The sequence below is a fragment of the Anas acuta genome, chromosome 2, assembly GCF_963932015.1.
Source record: "Anas acuta chromosome 2, bAnaAcu1.1, whole genome shotgun sequence".
NCBI lineage: Eukaryota > Metazoa > Chordata > Aves > Anseriformes > Anatidae > Anas > Anas acuta.
Window position 1 is genome coordinate 86,398,111 of NC_088980.1, and position 19,078 is coordinate 86,417,188.

The window sequence follows — 19,078 nt, forward strand, 5'->3', positions numbered from 1 at the left end:
TATGCACTAGCCAGTCTACATCAAAAATAATCAACACTTTTATGTATTTACAATTGCAAACAATTTTACTAAAACGAACAGATCCCATGTCTTTTCCTTCTGTTCCACTTTGCTTTCTTACAAGTTCAAGGAAAGATACCAATAAATACAAACCACTTTGGGCCAAGGTTAGATGTGAAATATTTCATCTCACAGGAACTTCTTCCAAAAGGCAAGAAGAAAGCAGAACAAAATTCAAAAATTACAGGGAGGAAAAAAAAAAAAAAAGGAAAGAAAAAAAACAACACATTTTGCAATCTTAATCATAGCTTTCTGATGTTTGTTTATTTCCTAAAAAAGGAAAACATTGTTTATATGGAATTGAACATTGATTCAAGACATTCCTACGGGGCATACTCTTTGTAACCAGCCAATCTTCCTCTCGTTACCACTTCCTCTCTGCTGTTTGTGACATTCATTTATCACCTCCCTCTAAAATTAGACTGAGAGCTCTTTGAGTCAGAAAGAAGAAAAATAAAATGCCCACTTCTTTCTAATGCATTTGAATATTCTGCTCCTACAAATAGCATGGGCTTAAAACTGTGAAATTTGACCAGAAGTATGTGTATACCTACACACATTTGTATGCATAAGTGCACGGGAAACCTATGTGAAATATGCACGCAGGTTGTAACAGTCTTCTACTACCTCCTCCAGCCCTCATTTCCATAGCACCAAACAAGTTATGTCTTTTACACAGATCAGCAAAATTTCACAATGCATACAACAGGTCTTGGAAGTCAAGGCCATAAAAAAAATTCCCGTTTGATGAGACAAATGACTTTCAGTGAGGTGTTCAATGACAAGAGATTTTCACAGCTGCTCAACGAAATGTAATCACCAACAGAATTAAATCAGAATTTACCTGGGTGAGAAATTAATAAAGCAAAAATTGGAGATTTGGCTTACTGCAAGGAGTTTGTACAAGAAAACTACAGACACTTGCTGTACACTTTCTATAGCAAGTATTTCCAATTTTTTGCACTAAAGGATTTTTCAGGAATTTGAAAGAAATAAAAGCAAGGAAAAATGTAGCGTATTCACTAAAACACAGATGAAAATACTGGAAGCATTCTGTATCGATGTAAGTCATTTTTTTCGTAGCAAGCCTTATCAAGTTGCAATAGTTTGAAAAGCCACTGGGGGGCACCAAGGGTTTTAGATTTTTACAGGCAGGGCTGGGAAGTAGAGAAAGTAGGAACCACCAAGGTTCACTTGCTTTGCTTTCCCCTGCACCTTTGAACCGTAAGCTATTACCCTGAATTGCTTTTACAAAGACTGTTGCAACCAGGCATAAATAAATCCAATAAAGTTAAACGTTATTAAGCCTGGAAGTTCAAACTCTATGAAGTCAAAGGGCTTTTAGATATCACACCTGCCTCTCTCGACTCAAAGAGCCGTACGCCCGCTCTGGGAGTGGGCATGGCAAGGGATTTTTGTGTCCCTCTATCTCAGGTAAATAACCATTGCCCTTTTGCAGTGAGAAGGCAAAAAAGAAGGGGATCTAAGTAATGTGATTATTCAGGATTAGGGGAAATGTCTTACTCATGGGAGCAGTGAACTTGTGAGGCAGTAAGATGTGGTTATTTTAAAAAGTCTGTATTTATGTATGTATACGTGTGCATATACAGATAAATAGAAGCACATAGACAGATATAGGCTCCTGCATTTAAATGTTTCAATTGAGAATTAAATAGCAGGGCAACTCCTTCCAGAAATAAAACAGTTTTTGACACAAGGGAGTTTCTCAGAAGCATCAGAGTGCAATAATGTGTATATGCTTTAGCTCACATCTCACTAGAGTGAATGAAGATGCTGCAAAAAGTGTCCTCTAAACAGCCACTCTGACAATGCCACTGCCCAGCTGCAGTGCTATCTCTGGCCCTGCTGTTCTGTACAGTTCCAGTTTCTTGATCTCAGCTGTTAATTGTTAATAGAATTCATTTTAGTCTGTGAGAAAGGGAGAATGTGGTACACTGATTTCTTCTGGACCTCCACAGAATTTATCTGACTCAGAATGTTCCTGGGGATTACCTACAAAAGCATTAACCTCTAAATTTCTCAGATGACTTCTGAGCTCTTTGCGATGACTTAAAAGGACAAAGGAGTAATACATGGCCAAGCAGTTTACAAATGTGCCATTTACAAATGGGCTTTGGGGGGTTCACATTTATACTGACTTCTTGGAATCAATCCAGAGGACTGTTGCTGCTTTTGCCTTCTTTGTACATCTCCTCCACAACTTTGGGACTTACCTCCAAAATTTGTATTTTTCTCTCCCCACATCCTTCTGAGATGACCACCCTCTCCTTTACCACTGCTTTAAAACCTATACTTTGCAATAGGTTAATATTACATGTTGTGTGGGAAGAAAGTGCATAACTTGAAGGTCTGGAAAACAAAAAAGTTACTATATCTAAATCAAAGTCACTCATTCTCATCTCCTAGGAATATTTTGATTCCTAAATGCCTGTCTTGGCACGAGCAAATACCAAGCTGCGGTGGTTATCTGGTCATTTTGATGCAGACCTTAAAGGTTGCAACATAATAAACAACTTCTGTCTAAACGTTACTACTAAAAGAAAGAAAAAACAAAAACAACTTTGAACTGAGATAGAAATGTTTGCTAGTTTTGACACTGGTTTGAAGCCCACTGAATTTGATCAGTACTTATCCAGGGGGGCTGAAGAGGAGGAACTAACTTAATGGTTCCAGTTTGACAGATCAGTCAGGCACTGGAACAGGTTGCCCAGGGAGGTGGTGGAGTCACCGTCCCTGGGGGTGTTCAAGGTAAGGTTGGACTTGGTGCTTGGGGACATGGTTTAGTGGGTGACATTGGTGGTAGGGTGGTGGTTGGACCAGATGGTCTTGGAGGTCTTTTCCAACCTTTATGATAAACATAAGGTCATACCTTTTTTTCCTCTGTGTACTGGGGAACTCTTTAATGAACTATTAAATAAACACACAATTCAAGAAGGCCTTGGAAATCTAGTTTTCCAAATCATCTTTGCAAATAAGGGAACAAAAGAGGATTCCAAATGTAGTGTCAGTATCTTTAGGTAAGGATTGATTTGCTTTGCCTTACCAAACAGTGTTGTCATAGAAAATACAAAAAGAGCTATGATAATGGGCAGACAAGCACTTTTTGGCTAGACAGCCAGGGAAATGTTTGGGAGGCAGGGAATGAGAGGACTGCAAAGCATCTTGTCGAATGTGAATACTGAATTGTGGAAACCTGCCTGGTAAAAAGCCATGTCGTCAACATGGGGCTTCCAATCCTCTATTTTCCCAGTGAGAGATTTAGCCCTACTTAAAACCTTGGCATCATACTGAAATAACTTGTCTCCAGAAATCTAACCTGAGAGAGCAAAGCACTAGAAACTGTAATTGGCAGTCTAGTAAAGCAGTAACAAACCATGCATCAGCTTTTCATTGGAAGGGCATGTATCAAATTGCCATAAGGATAATAAAGCATCAGGATTGCCACTGTTCTCAAAATTTGCTTCTGAGAGCCTTACTAAAACTAAAAATATAATCTAAGTCCTTGTAGAGTCAGTCAAAAAACATCATGATAAAAATGAGAAGCAAAAAGGGTACCCTCCTCCATCCCAGAACCTTTCCAAACTGGAAGAGATTTATTCATGCAGCTGTTTTACAGGGGCAGAAGAAGCCCTTCTTAGGCCTTCGTCTGTTTAGTACCACAACAGAAAGGAATGCATGCCTGCAGAGGGTTTGGTATACTAGACCAGAGTCTAAGCTAATGGATATTTTTGTAAATATTTAGAGCGAAGTCATGGAGCTCCCCTCATTATAAGTTTCCCTAAACTTCATAAAAAGGAAAGGCATGCTTGAATTTGATTTTACTGCTACAGAGGAAGTATATATATATCATTTAGACTGCTGCCAGGTGTGTTTCTTAGTGATTAAATAACCCATCTTTTTTACATTAAGAATAAACTTAGTACTTACTCACAGCAATGTTAACAAACTGTAAATTGTACACATCGTTTTTAAAAAAATGTGTATTTTAAACAGGAAACAGAGAAACAGCAGAAATTATCGCTTCAAGGGTAGGTGGACAATAAGGTACTGTATCATAAATGTAGCCCAACAACATTAATCATAATCTAAACATGCTATCAATCCATGTGCATTAGGGAAATAAAGAGATAATGAATGTTTCATGTTTTTTCTCCCAGAAAAAAAAAAAATAAATAAAAAAATAATAATAATGTGCTCTGGCTTAATTTGAGAGGGGCCTACAGTCCTGTGTTGTATAAATTCCAAATTCCTACGCTTGTCTTCTCTAAAGATTAATACAAAATGGGTGACAGCTGAGATCCTGCCATGATATGAAATCATGACACGAGATGGGGCAAAAAGCAGTACTCCTATCAACACGAGCTTTCTGAAAGCCGTCACCTCTCCTTTCTGATGTGTGCAGAAGCTGTGGGAAGTGGATGGGGGTAAATAAAGCTCATTTTCCCTTCCCATCCCACCGCAGACTACCCAAGAAAGCAAACCTGTGTTACCTTGCGGATGTGCTCCTGCAGTCCCGTGACCCCGTACATCCTCAGCACGAACCAGAGCTTCAGGGAGCGGAACCTCCTCCCCAGGGGGATCTGCCAGTGCTGCAAGCCAGAGAGAAGGCAGGGCACCCATGTTAGAAGTCAGCTTTGCAGTGATACTGCAGAAATTGTACGTGCTGCAGCAACTTTTAAGCATAACACATTTTCAGATCCTAGATGCCATGGACTAATGCTCTGATACGACTCTTGATACTCAAATTTTTCAAACGAAAAGTGGAAAAGAAGGTTGGTGTCAGCATGGAAGGGTCACAAGGCAAATCAAATTGTCTTTTTGCAACCCAAATTCTCCTCAAAGGTTTTGGAAAAATGAGTATCATACATTGGCTTGTATACAGTTGTGGGGCCAGCATCTATTATGATTGGCCCATTTTCCATTTCAAAACAAAAATGTTTATATTGCCAAAGTTAAAACATGCATTTTAAAAATATATATTAGTCACTATTTTAAGAAAAACAATCTTTAGGAAATTTCTTTCTACTGCTTAAATCTTAAGATATTACATATTAACATTAATTACATATTAAAATACTACATATGCAAGACTCATTCTGCCTTTAAACATTTTTTTCCCCAAAATCAACAGAGTTTAAAGTTTCAGCTTGAGTAACGTTAAAAGTTTAGTAAGCAGCATCCACCACGGAAAGAAAGGTAAGGGTTTGAAGTTTATGAAAGTAATGGAAAATAAAATTCCTGGAAATATCAGTGCATACAAGTAGTAATATTAATGATCATATCAATGTTGTACTTACCCGGTAATCTGTTACAAGGCCTGAAAGTTAAAGAAAAAATGTTCACGTTGCTTTATCATAACAGCCAAAACCTACAATCATATTCTAATGCTACTGAAAAAGCTGTGTTTTAGCTATCCTGCCTGTTTGCTACAAACTTCATTATCACCATTGTCAACAGCAAATATGCTTCACTCCTCAGCTAGCCAGGATGTACCACTAACAAACATTTTCTTGTAGAACAATTTTTAGAAGAAATAATTTTCCTTTCTGTTATACTTCAGATCCCATGGTGATCACAGACTAAATACATTTATTTTCCTCTTGTAAGAAAAAAAAAAAAAAAAGTAGTACGTAAGATGGCTTTTATTAACTTTTTTTTGTAGAATCCCTGAACTCATTTCAATGCTCATCCTCTGCTGCGAAATGCCACCACTTGATGAACTGACGTTTCTCAAAACAATGTGTTTCTAACTAGCTTTTGTACCCATTCATGTGTTTGCTGCTGTTTTTTCAGCATGCCTAATGAGTGACTGGAAAATTTGACTCAGAAATGAACTCTTCCTGTTTGGTGAATAACGTTCTGCATTGTTACGGCTTTTTATTTGATGTGGTGAAAAGCCCTTGCACTGTTTGACCAAGCCACGGAACAGTTCAGTGCAGGGAGGCAAGCAGAGGGCATTATTTGATATCTTTTATATGAACACACAGCGTCAAGTTGCCTCTACCTTTTCTTTGAGTCAGGTAATTAGGCTGATTTCACAGTAAAGAAAGCTGTAACATAAAGCTGGATTACTCGCAGTAAACCAGTGACAAAAATTAAACCGACCTAAAATCTCAAAGCACTTCTTTAGGAACGTATGGAAGCATCTGCTTGGCTTTCTTATCCTGCAGTGGAATATAAGCTTCATGAAGAAGTATGCACTTAAATTCCACGGAAAAGTGCTAAGTGCTCTTGGCATTATGAGGCACCAGGTACTAAACAGAACTGTAGCTCATGAACTGACCAGCCTACATCATTTTTCTGATTCCCAGCCTTCCTGGGAGTTTAAAGACTCCATTTCCTGTGCTACAAACTCTCTTGCCAACACTCTCACATGCATGCAGCCAAAACATATGAGCCTTCCTCCCTGCAACATATAGCCATTTGGCTCTTTAACCTGTTCCCAGGTTATTTTCTAGGGGAAAAAAAAAAAAAAAAAAAAAAAGCGCAACAATCATTAACCTGTTCCTGGACATCAGGAAGTGAACATGGTTGTTTTGTCTCAGTAACAAGGTGATTTGATAACATTCACATTCTGCATTGCCACAGCCATTTGTATTTGATAGCTGCAAGGCTGGTAGCAAAGAGAGGAAAGCAACTGGTGATAGATAAATAATCCTACGCTCCTGTAAGGGGCTGTGTCTAATGATCCACAACAACGCCTTTCACAAGCTGTGAAGCAGAATGCAATCAATGATTAGTCCTTGATTACAAGCCTTAGTCTTACATCTGTATTTAACCAGGATGGATTGCATTGTGGGAGTATATGTGGCATTAACAATAGCGTATAGAGCTGCATTCTTCTAACACTGCCATTAGGATTTGACCTATATCCTGGGTTGCCAGGCAAGCCAGGATAATCTTCCCGGAGCGATGATGCAAATCACATAAAATTATAATTAATGACAAAATAAAGACTTTCCCCTTGGGGGCACACATAATTGCCATATGGTTATTAAGAGTAATTGCTCACAGATAGATATATTTTTCCGCTCATTTAAATTCTTGAGTGAGAGATGAGTGAATTCAAAAATGCTACTTCATTTGCCTTGTAAACCACGATGGGAATTCTCAGACCTGAGACTTACTCAGAAAATAAGACCCTCCATTAGACAAGTCTTATTTCCAGGAGTGCTGTCATCCCGTAAAGCACTCAGGGATCAAGAGTGACTGTAAGAGCCTAGCACCTTTGCAAATCTGGCCATTTTTATTGAAGGCATACGTGTGGATGGGATTGAACAGTTCAACTAGAGGAATGTGCATTTGAAAAGTTGTCCAGCTCTTTGGAAAACTGTCAGCAAACGGGAATAGAACACAATAAGTATTCACTACATTGCCAATAATCAGCTGATCCATTTGGTATCATTACGTCCAGATCTAATTGCATGCCATCATGGCTAGTGAAGGCAACACAAAGACTGAACAACTTTGTATCCAGCTGGGGAGATGAAGTTTTCAGGACAGCTAGGTAGCCTCGGTGAAATCATGTGGTTTTAAGAAAGGTTTCATTTCCTTTTGGTGTCATTTAACCCGGGAAGTCCTAACATTCTTCTGTTAGCACTGCCATTTGTCACAAGAATATATTTTCGCTTTAGTTAACTTTGGACTTTTTTCTCCTCAAGAGAAATATTTTTCATGTACATTAATTAAAAGATAGTGATTTAAGCATACTTGCAATAATTTTCATTTCTCATTTTAAAAGGAAAATAAAAAGTGTTGTTTTTTTTTTGTTTGTTTGTTTGTTTGTTTGTTTTCTCCTTAAAAATTCTAGCTTTTGGTGGGTGAACCTCAGCTTCAGAGATACTATATTTTCTTGTTTACTGCCCTGTTCTATATTTGCATTTCTTGGAAATGTAGAAAAAAGAATAAAATCTGAAGCCTCTGGTAGCTGAGGCACAAGAATCATTTTTTTCCTAGTGCTTTTTAGTGAATGGTGGTATTCTGGATTACATTAATTCAAATGCCAAGGAGTTCATAGCCACAACAGAGAGAAGCATACTCAGAATATGCTTTTGAACACTGGTTTCAGCTAGGATAGAGTTAATTTATCTCTCAGTAGCTAGTAGGGTGCTGTGTTTGGGATTTAGGATGAGAATAATGTTGATACCACACTGATGTTTTAATTGCTGCAGAGCAGTGCTTACACCAAGCCAAGGACTTTTCAGCTCTGTCCTCCCAGCAGGCAGCCTGGGGGTGCAGCAGGAGCTGGGAGGGGACAGACCCAGAGCAGCTGACCCAAACTGGCCAAAGGGGTATTCCATGCCATCTAGGTTCATGCTGAACAATAGATAGGGGTGGCTAGCCAGGGCGAGGAGGGCCGGACTGCTCGGGGTTAGGCTGGGCATTAGTCAGCAGGTGGTGAGTAATTGCATTGTGCATCACTTGTTTGTACACATTAGTAGTAGTAGTACTATTATCGTTAATGTGTTTTTTTCTTTTCTTTTCTGTTTTAATAAACTGTTTCTATCACAACCCATAGGCTTAATTTTCCTGATTCTCTCCCTCCATCCCAGAGAGGGATGGGGGAAGGTGAGCGAGGTGCTTAGCTGCCGGCCAGGTTACACCACAACGAACACAGATCAGCATCACCAATTCCAGGAACAGTATGAGATATGGCAAATGATAAGGGCATGCACCCTTGAGGTGATACACCTTTGTGAGAGAGTTATGAAGGAACTTGAACCACATGTTGACATTGCACTGCTGTGACCGTCTCCACAGTTACTTGGTTATGACTTGTATGTGCAAAACCAGCTTTCTGGATGGCAAATGCCACTTTGTACGCACTAGGTATGTGCAAGGAGCAACACTAATCCATTAAGGAGCTTTGTACTAGGCCCAGGATCTGGAAGTTCTTTGAGAGCATTTTAGGAAATGCTTTTGTGAGCGTTTTGTACAAGACTGATAGCCTGCACTTACCTCCTTGCTGCAATCGATTTAAGAGCGTGAGTGCAACAGGATAACAACCCAGATAGCTATCACCCAAAATAGAGCACGGATACCAAACACAGCTCACCCCGTCTCTGCAATTTCAGGGAATGTTTGCTCATGACATGGATATTTGAAAATATGAATCAGAGCTTGCATGCATAGCGAAGAGAAAAGGTCAAGGACTTTAGAAAATCCAAAACCAAATCAGACTTTGAAACCATTCTGGTAAAATATATATTGGGGAATGCAGATTAAGGGACTTGATACATAGCAACCAATATTATATTTACTTGACTACAAAAAGGTCATTAAGACTTGCCCTGACAATCCTACAAAGAGTCAATGTTAAATACAGAGGTGGGGAAATCACAATATGAAAATATTGTGCTGTGTGTGAACGCTTCATAAAATAACTTTCCCTCAACTGTTTTTTAAGCTAACTAAAATCCCACTAGACATGTTTGCACTTCAATAAACTTCCTAAAGTATTTTGAATATGGAAATAGGCTCTTAAACAAGTTAGTCAGTTTTAAGAATTTCAGTTTTCATCTTAAGTCTTTTTTATTATTATTATTATTACATATCAGTGTGCAAATAAAACAGTGATAATCTTATTTAATTATAAAATTACCAGACTCCTGGTGGTGATGCTGCAGGTAAAGAGGTTCTAATTTAAAGGCACCTATTAAATCTGATCTTTTTTTCACCCTGTATGAAAGAAAGTAAAAAAAAAAAAAAAAAAAAAAGAGAGAGAAATTAGAAATTTAAGGATTAAAATTTAAAGCATTAAATTTCCACAAGAAGCAAAGGAAAATTAAATGTGTTTAAACTGGCGTATTTCCTGAGCACAGCCTGTGCCATTTTCAGTGCTTTTTCACAGCAATATCAGTACTGTACTTACAAGAAGCAAGTGTAAGGCTCAGCAGGAACGGGCAGCATGACTGCATATTTAAAAACAGATAAGAAACAGACGCAGAGGATCTTTTTATGGTGATAGACAATCACACCAGAATGTGAGACTAGTTAAAGCAATGCTAATGTTTGCAGTCAACAGAAGTTGCCTTGAAATTACTGCAGTACAAAGCCGTGTGGGAAGAGCTGTGGCTTGCGAGGCACGGCACACAGCAGTGCCGGGGCTCTGTGGGTGCTGGCCGCCGTCTCGTCTCTCCGTGCCATGGGTAGCGGCGGTGGCAGCCACCCGCAGGGCCTGGCCACCCTGCCCAGAAGCAGGTTTCCCTCTCGTACCAGCCTTCCTGGCAGCCTAGCTAGATGCAAGACACAACTGCTGAAAGACATCCTGCAGCACAACGTGGAGCTGGGAAGCGTACCTCGCTCTTGCCAGCTGGTGGGTGGTGTCACTGGACCACGTTTCAAAAGCCAAGGGGTCCCTCTCAGAGGGAACAAGCTACACATTACCAGTGGGCAACACTCGGTGTGTCAGGCTGACTCACCTCTACCGATGTGGGGTTTTACATTGGCAGAAGAAGAAGAAATTAGAAAGCGAAAAAGGAAAAACCACTGTGTAATTTCATTAGGCCTATAAATAATTCACAAAGTAAGCAATAATTATGTCAACATGGGCACACTCCAAAAGACAAAAATCAAAACCTTTTATGATTTTCTGAGTACATTTCTTTTTATGTTTCTTAATGTTTTAATGGAAAAGTGCACGTAAAACCATAAACATTAAACATCTTAACCAAAGAGAAGAGCTTCTCTACTTAATTGCAAGGAGGGTACCAAGGTTAACTTGGCTTCAGGTACCAAAAGTACCCAGCTGGAGATAAGTAAGCACATAAAAAATAGTAGAAGACATTCATAATACTCTCAATTAAAATAAATAAATAAATAAATTTGTGTCCTGGAAACATCCTGTGGACAAAGGAAGTAAACTATTATCCAAAAGCCATTTTATTTAGGGTAAATACTGCAAACAACCTCTAAAGGTCCACTGCATCTAAAGGTTCCACTGCATTTTGATATGCTTGATTTCTTTGATATATTCATGTCGCAGTAGCTCATTCCATAGGCAGCTAACCCAAATTACAAGCAATAGCACAGTTGTGTTGTGAGAGATTCATCCCTCCTCCTATAATATGCTGTGCTAATCAATGAAACAGATAACAATTCTGCAGGAATACCTGTTCAGGTAGAAGCTATTAAAATGCTGTCATTTTGCGTCCTATCAAGTGTGGGTTGATGTATGGATTGCTATTAATATAGCATTAGTAATCTTTGAGATGTTCCTGTTTTTTTAAAAGATCGTGTCTTTTCCATTTGGGACCTCTCAGGTCTTAATCTGACAACCGTAAAAAACTATCTAAAAGGATTACTAAAATAAATCCAAAGCCTTGACATAAATATATATGAATCAGTTGAGCTGCACCTCTATACACAATGTCTAGATTTTATCATAAGTATTTAAAAAACCTCTTTGCACTAAGTGCTTGTGTGGTTTGATAACGGATAGAAGTGGTATTCTTAACTTCCTTTGCAAATATCCAAGGTTGACTGAAGGTTCCTGAACATATATTTCAAAAAAAAAAATCATTTATAAACTAGAATTTTTCAAAGGTTTGATGTTTGTATGGTAATAGGCTAAAATCTAGTTTGAATGGCATAAAAATCACATTTTAAGTACTCATACTATCTGATAGGGAACTATCTGGCTTGCACATCTGCAGCTTTTAGCAGCCTCACTCTATTCTCCACCTTTTAGTGATGTTAACAATTTCAATAGATAAAATAACCAGAGATTATTACACATTAAAAGCCAAAAGGAAAATTTCGCTTCCAGGTACAGAAGAGCATCGCCTATAAGCACCTTCCTTTAAAATACAAGTACAACCTCCTCAACCAAAAGTGAACACTTAACCTCCGTAAAGAGCAATAGAAAAGCAAAAATACTAAGACTTTTGCAACATGAATGTTTTTTCTCTCTCTGAAAGAAGACAACTCTTCTTTTATAACACTGCAGAATGCCAGTTAAACAGGCCAGAGTCACTAAAGGAATACAAAATTTGGATACCCTTCTTAGAGTGCTTATATTAAATTTATTAAATTCCTTTTTTTTTTTTTTAAGAAACTAAATTTTTTTGTACATCACAAAGTTTCAGAATATTTTACAAAAGGTTTATAATCAAATTGCCTCCAAATCACAAGTGACATCAGTGTTACATACTGCACTGAGTAGTTAAATAATTACCTTACAGTATTTAATGGATGGATTTTCTTAATCAACTTCCAAGGAAAAGAAATGAGAGCATTTAATGGAGAAAGTGCTGAAATTACTAAATCACCCAGCAAGCCTGGGTGATTTAGAAGACTTTCTGTCAATGGAACTCAGTTTAATTTGATTCTGAAATGGTGTTCACTGTATATTGAACTCTTTCTGTATTATTACAAAATTATGATTAATACTCTACATGGATCCTAAAAGGACTACACAGTCACCACATTTACTTCCTACCAGGGTCCTTCATCCCTTATTACATTTAAAACAAGTTTTCACTTTTTCAGGCAGCATTACATCTGATAAGAGAGGTGAATTTTGGATGTAGACCTCAAGAAGTCCAGCTGGTCCTCTTTTGGTGATGGATATGGCTTTGAGCCAAAGAGCTTAATTTTAAATATATACCACATTCCATATCAGGCAAATAACACCAATACATAAATGCTTTGCTTGTGAATGTGAAGGCTTAATAGTAGGCTATAGTTGTGTAGCTTTGAGTAAGGAGACATTTTGCAAGGTCTCTTGAGATTCCTTGCAATGGAATCTTCATATCTATAAAGAAATAAATTTTATTTGATGTTTTTACCAGAAAGATCAAGGAAAAAAAAAAAAGTGAAAAACACTTAAAAGTATGCTTTCTTAAGTCAAAAGTCTAAGATCTTATAGGAAGAAGCTGCAACCTCCTGAGATGGGAACATAAAGTGACACACAGTGTGACTATATATACGCTGTTTACCTGGAAAAGCCAGGTTAAAAGTTCTAATATTGTTCCGTAGGGTTATAGCAGAAAGCAGAATTAAAGAGAAATGAAACTGTTATGGACAAGACTCTGGCTCCTGATTGTCCTGTAAATACTAAAGAGAATGATGGTGAATTTTGTAATTTCTGAGAGCTGCTACTTTGATAACAATATCTTCAAATGATGTGAAAAATTTGGAAGAAACGAGCAAAGGTTCATCTTCTCTTTACTTCCATATGCAGAGAGAGACAGCCGGTTATGAGGCACTTATAAAGTGGAGTCCTGGTTAATTGCTGCCATTACTGATGAATCAGGATTGAAACCTAAGGCATTTACTTTAAGAAAAAGAATAAAATCTGTATAGCTTGGAGTATTTGAAGTTCCTATGTCAACAATAATCTCATATTCAAAAATGTAATGTATTATCTGAATAATAAACGTATTTGTGCAAAAGTCAACTTCGTGAAGGACTTTAAAAGAGCCAAAGATTAACCAAAAGCAATCGAGTGACCACTGTCATACATTTTTCTTCTTTTCTTCCAGAAAGAAATTAGTTTTATCTGGATGATATTTTAAAGTTTCATTTTTAACTTTCGTTTTTTCCTTCTTTCATTTTTGCATAGATTTTCTTCAATTATAAATGAAATTGATGTTTTCATTTATTTTGATAAATAGTCTGCATTTACTGATCTGCTGTTTTGATAATAAGTATCGTTAGTCGTGATGCAGGTAGGTATTAGGTTCTGGAAATTTCAGTTCGGGACACAAAAAGATCATCTATTATGGGACCTTATTATTACTGCTATGGTTAATTCACTTTGTTTCAAAGTATGTCTACTGGTTTCTACTTTGGCATCTTTTTATATCAAAATGTAGTCTCTGCTGTCATCTGGAGAAACTGAAAATCAGTAAAAAATTGCATAAATAGTCCTTTTTGAAATCACCTGTTTTTCATCAGCTAAATCCCAATCATTTTTAGAAAGGGTTTTGAAAGAATCAAGACTCAAACATAAAGAAATGTTAAGGAAAAGAAGAAAAAGTTCTGTTTAGCATGTTGTTCATTGCATTAACATCCTTAAAGGGAGGTTTTTAATTTTTTGTTGTTGTTGTTGTTGTTTTAAATGGTCCCAAAATAGACCAAGTATGAATCTGCCAACTTTCCGGGATTTCTCTCTCTCTAGAGCACAATGCAGAACTCAGGCTCATTTCTAAATTGTACTTTAAACTTGGATTAAATGTAAAAGAGAATGTTGTAAATTACAAGAGTTAAGGATATCCAGAACTCCTCATTTCAATAGAGAAATGTAAATAAACGTCCACTGCTAGGAGGGCAGATTAATTTAACATGTGATTTTTGTCTCTTGCAAAGTTTCCTTTTTCTGTAATACTTACCACATAGCAGAGCAGTCAAAATTCACTAGGAGCCACTTGTGAGGATTAAAGTTAAATGAATCTGCAAACTGAGAATAGAGAAATAAATAAAAAATATGAAAGAGAAAAGGACCCATGTGTTAATGATGCAACTTAGTCAAATTTTCTGAATAAACCTTAATGATGAGTGCATTTCTGACTTGGGGCTTTATACATAATGTTCCTACTGATATCACTTTACTTAATAACTATTGCAGTTAAATCTTCATTTCATTTTGCGGATGGAATTGAGGTTAGGTGTGGAGCTGAACTATTGGTATTCTCAAAATTTTGATCATTTGCTAGCAATTACACCTTTTGGATACCTATCTTATGCAAAAGTATATATCTCAGTATAAGCGAAAAAAATTCTGCTTCCTCAACATTAGCTGCTGAGGTTCGTATCCCAATTTCCAAACCAATTCACTGCACTTTCTATTTCCAAGAATATTAACATATACACACAAAATTCACATAAAGAGACAAATGATATAGTTAGTTCAGAATCTGTGCATCACATTACTCCATAAAATTACAAATGATCAGGAAATTATCTATTTTCTTTTTTTCTTTCTTTTTTTTTTTTTTAACTGCCAGGTCATTTTTTTGTAGTGGAAGTCATCTTTTCATCTAAGTCAAAAGAAAAGCCAACACAGAACAAGCATTCACAATACATGATTGCATAAATCATGGAACAAGCCAGTTTTACTTTACATATGTTTAGAAATGGCATCAGAAGAAACCCAGGTAGCTACTAAGACTGAAATCATGTGGGAAACACTTCTTCTGTAGGCTGTGTTAACAAAGGCAGAGGCCATAAGCCTTAAGAAGAGATGGAGGCCTGGCAGCACCAGGGTCTGACTACTCCATGTAGCACTGTTCCTTTCTCATTTACTTCTCATAGCCTTCCCCATCACTTGTAAGAAATTAACAATTACTCTCATAAGAGATTATCTATCTATCTATCTATCTATCTATCTATCTATCTATCTATCTCCCTGTATTATGCATGGTAAGAAGCCTATTTGTGGTTGTTAAATATTTACTCTTATGACAAATGTTGGCCCAGACAAGGGATGTTGTTTCATTTCCTTAGGAACCAATAACAATAATTTAAAATATATTCCCCTACAGGAAATTACAACAAGCTTCATTTGCTGATAAAAAAAGGGACAGAAAGAAATGCTTTATTTGCTAGGGGGGTTTCCCTCCTCTTCTTTATTAGTCCCTACCTATCAGTGCTCTGTTTAAACTTCTGGCTTTACCAAACAGTAATATTTTCTCCACTGACGTGGAAGACAAGGACTTATCTGACTGTCTGAGGGAAGCAGCAGGAAATTGAAGTATCCTTATCTAAGCAACTGAATGCCAAGTAGCTCAGCAAGGGGAGGGAGAAGGAACACGAGTGCTGTTGGGGGAATATTTCATTTATTTCTCTTGGTTATTAAACCCCATCTGTTTGAGATACAGCTACTGGCTGCATCCTACATGACTTTCAGGATGTAAGCAAAAATCAGGCATAATGAGCTCATTAATTTGTTGGATTTTTTTTTTTATTTTTGTTTCCTTTTTTTTTTTTTTTTTGATGAATTAGGGTGTTACAAATCAAATACAGCTTTTTGAACATTTGGGAAAAAGCTCCCCTTTTCCGGATGATTTTGTAAGGTACTTGGCTGATTAACTGTTAGCCTTGCCAAATGACAAACTTTTACATGCTGTGGTAATTTGCATAGTCCCAGAATGCAAGGTAAAAAGGTAAAAATTATATAAACTTTGTTAGGTAATAGAATATACAGAGGTTTGTAGTGCAAGATGAAGAGAAGCATACTCAGAGGTTCTAGAAACCCCATTAATATTGGATGTAAAAAAAAAATAATAATAAAAAAATTCTACAGAACAGCAAGGTGTTAACAGGTTGCTAGAGGAGAAACCCTTTACCTCTACTCCGTTTAAAAGATGCCTGAATTCAGGACAAATGAATGCGCTCCCAGCATAGGCTGCATCAACATGCATCCAGATATTTTCCTTATTACCTGAAAAATAGGAATCGAACAGAAAATAAATTAAACAGCAGATTACAAAGCCCTGTTGATTTGCATGAAATCAAGTGCCTGAGAGATTTTCTTTGATGTTAGTATTTTCCCAGTTTAAAATTAAGACATGAAACATTGCTACTATTTGGGTTTCCATTAGTACATAAAGATGTATACATAAAACACTCCTCTTCCTCTTCTTCCTCCCCAGTTCTGCTATAGCAAGAGGGTCCCTACATATTTAGATTTTTCATATTAATACTAACATAAAACATTAAATAATTTTAATGTAAGAACTATTACAAAATACACTTTTAAAAGATGTGTCTTGAGATGTAGTTACTGATTTCTATGGTAATAACACTACTTCATCAACAGGAGCTAGACTTCTAGCTGTGCTCCCTACTTCTATCTCATGAATCATAAACAAAACACATATTTCTAAATATTTTTTTTCACATACTGATATGTGTGGGTACAGACTTCTGAACTATGTGAAGCAAAGTATTTATTTTCAGGACTGAGAGGAAGACTTATCCAAGAGCAAGCACTGACAGGTTAAGAAAGGACTAATTTTGATTACTCACTGCAGAAATATTTTAGCATATGAGCCTCTCATGTATTTTCTACAATGAAATATTCATGCTCTGCTATTGATCATCTGTATTAATTCACATGGTAACAATTCTAGTCTATGAATTGTTGGCTGAAGCCCACATAACATCCTCATATTGGTCACCAACCAATTCTGATGCATATTTTTTGCATACAGAGATATAGCCATTCAGACCTGCACCTGGGCACCAAGTTCATGCACAAATTTGCATTCTTGTGAGCTACATTTTCTTCTTGCATAATATCTTGAAAAGATATTAGTCTTATAATCCACATAAAGTAGGCTTATTTGAAGAGATGTTCGAAGTTCATTTGATTATTTATTTTTGAATATATTTTGTTTGAGACACTGCTGTTATTTTATAGTACTTCTGCTCATGTATATTTACATGAAGTGCACACACACAAGTGCTAGCATAAGTCTTTTGATGTGAGTAGCGTGTAATGCTTCTGCTGGCCCCCGCTGCACAAGCAGGAAGTCATTGGGAGCAGTTGGTGAAACACACTATCCCTAGGAGTACTGGCGTTACTATTTTATTAGGTCAGGTCTATAGGAATAATCTGAACAGTCAAATAGTTTCTAGCTGCTAGGCAGAATACTACAAAACTTTTGTAGAAAGGAGGCTTAGGAGAACACTAAGTCTCTGGGTCTTCTGCTGGAGGTCAGGGAACCTTACAAAGCAAGTCACCACCACATAAATCTGAAGTATTTTAGGCTCTACCCGAATAAATGAACTAAACATCAAATCTAGGCCTGTTTCTGTGAGGCTGCTTCTGATAGCTTATAGCTATAAATTGCCTACTCTAAATGTAGTGGAATATATATTGAAATTGGAATACATATGATGCACTTTGACTGCATTTTCACCAGCTAGCAAAAATGTGCTTCTGACCAAGCCTTGTGGCAGACCAAAGCTTGCCTCAACAGAAGACCATAAGTCAGAAACACTTAAGAGCCCATGACTCAGTCACTGTATTAAGTGCCCTGTTACTTAACACGTTTTCTTGCAAGAAGAAAGAAATTGGGGAAAAAGGAGGAAGGACTCAGGAGGACACACATGGATTTTTGGTGAGTATTTCCCTGCTTTTTGTAGTCAATAGAACCAAGCAGAAACAAAACTTTTGGTGCAGAGGAGGTTTTAGAGTCCAGCTTTTCCATGATCTGCATTGCTCTGGATGCTCTTAACAGGCAGAGGCTCTTGAGGAAAAATGTTACAAACTGAAGCACTTACATTATGTTTTCACTGAAAGTATTCCAAAATGCCCTCTCAAAAAACCTTGAGGCAATGTTCTCTGCAGTCCTAATGGTTTGAGACTGCTCGACCTCGTGTTAGAAAGAAAACTGTAACTGAAGGTCTCATCTCTAAGTAGCTTTATTGAATTCGGTCACTGACACTGCACAGTACCCTGGAAATGACTCAGCATGGCTTAAACTGGTATCTGCACTTTTGGAAAGTAGCAGCAGACAAAGACTTACAAATAGGACCCAGCTCTAACAGTCTGTCAAAGGAGCAGCAAGGTGTGGTTCCAAGTGTTGCACAAAACTGCAGAGCCAAAAAAAAAAAAAAAAAGAAAAAACTTGGTTAATGTTGCAGCAAATAAAATTATTAAATAAGAAAAACTGCCTGTAAAGGCAACAGTAAACAAGGAGAATAGATATTATAGGACAAAATAATTTGATTTTAGCCAATATCTATCCTTCAATGGAACTTTTGGGAATTGATTTTTTTTCACAAAGCTTCCATGAGCTTCCATTGAGACAAATGGATAAAATAAATATCAGTGCAAAGCTGACTGATGAATCAGCCATAGTGTTATATCAATCCTAATGTTATATATTTTCTGTGTTTTCCACACGCTTACCATGTGGCCTAATACCACAGAATCACAGAACGGTTTGGGTTGGAAAGGACCAGAAAGATCATCCGATTACATCCCCCCTGCCCACATACCAGTCCCACATATGCAATTATCATCAAAATGATTTGCAGTTTATGC

General features: G+C 37.2%; 1 protein-coding gene across 4 annotated transcripts in view; it reads right to left on the reverse strand.

Moving 5' to 3' along the window:
* DDC (dopa decarboxylase) overlaps positions 1-19,078 on the reverse strand; it is a 72,364-nt gene that overhangs the window by 7,645 nt on the left and 45,641 nt on the right. For all 4 annotated transcript variants that reach the window (XM_068671089.1, XM_068671087.1, XM_068671088.1 and 1 more), the window contains 6 exons: positions 18,558-18,624; positions 16,371-16,465; positions 14,415-14,482; positions 9,683-9,759; positions 5,379-5,398; positions 4,572-4,670 (listed from right to left, as the gene is read on the reverse strand). In XM_068671089.1, the coding sequence (XP_068527190.1) occupies positions 4,572-4,670; positions 5,379-5,398; positions 9,683-9,759; positions 14,415-14,482; positions 16,371-16,465; positions 18,558-18,624 (426 nt within the window). The remainder of the gene's footprint in view (positions 1-4,571; positions 4,671-5,378; positions 5,399-9,682; positions 9,760-14,414; positions 14,483-16,370; positions 16,466-18,557; positions 18,625-19,078) is intronic.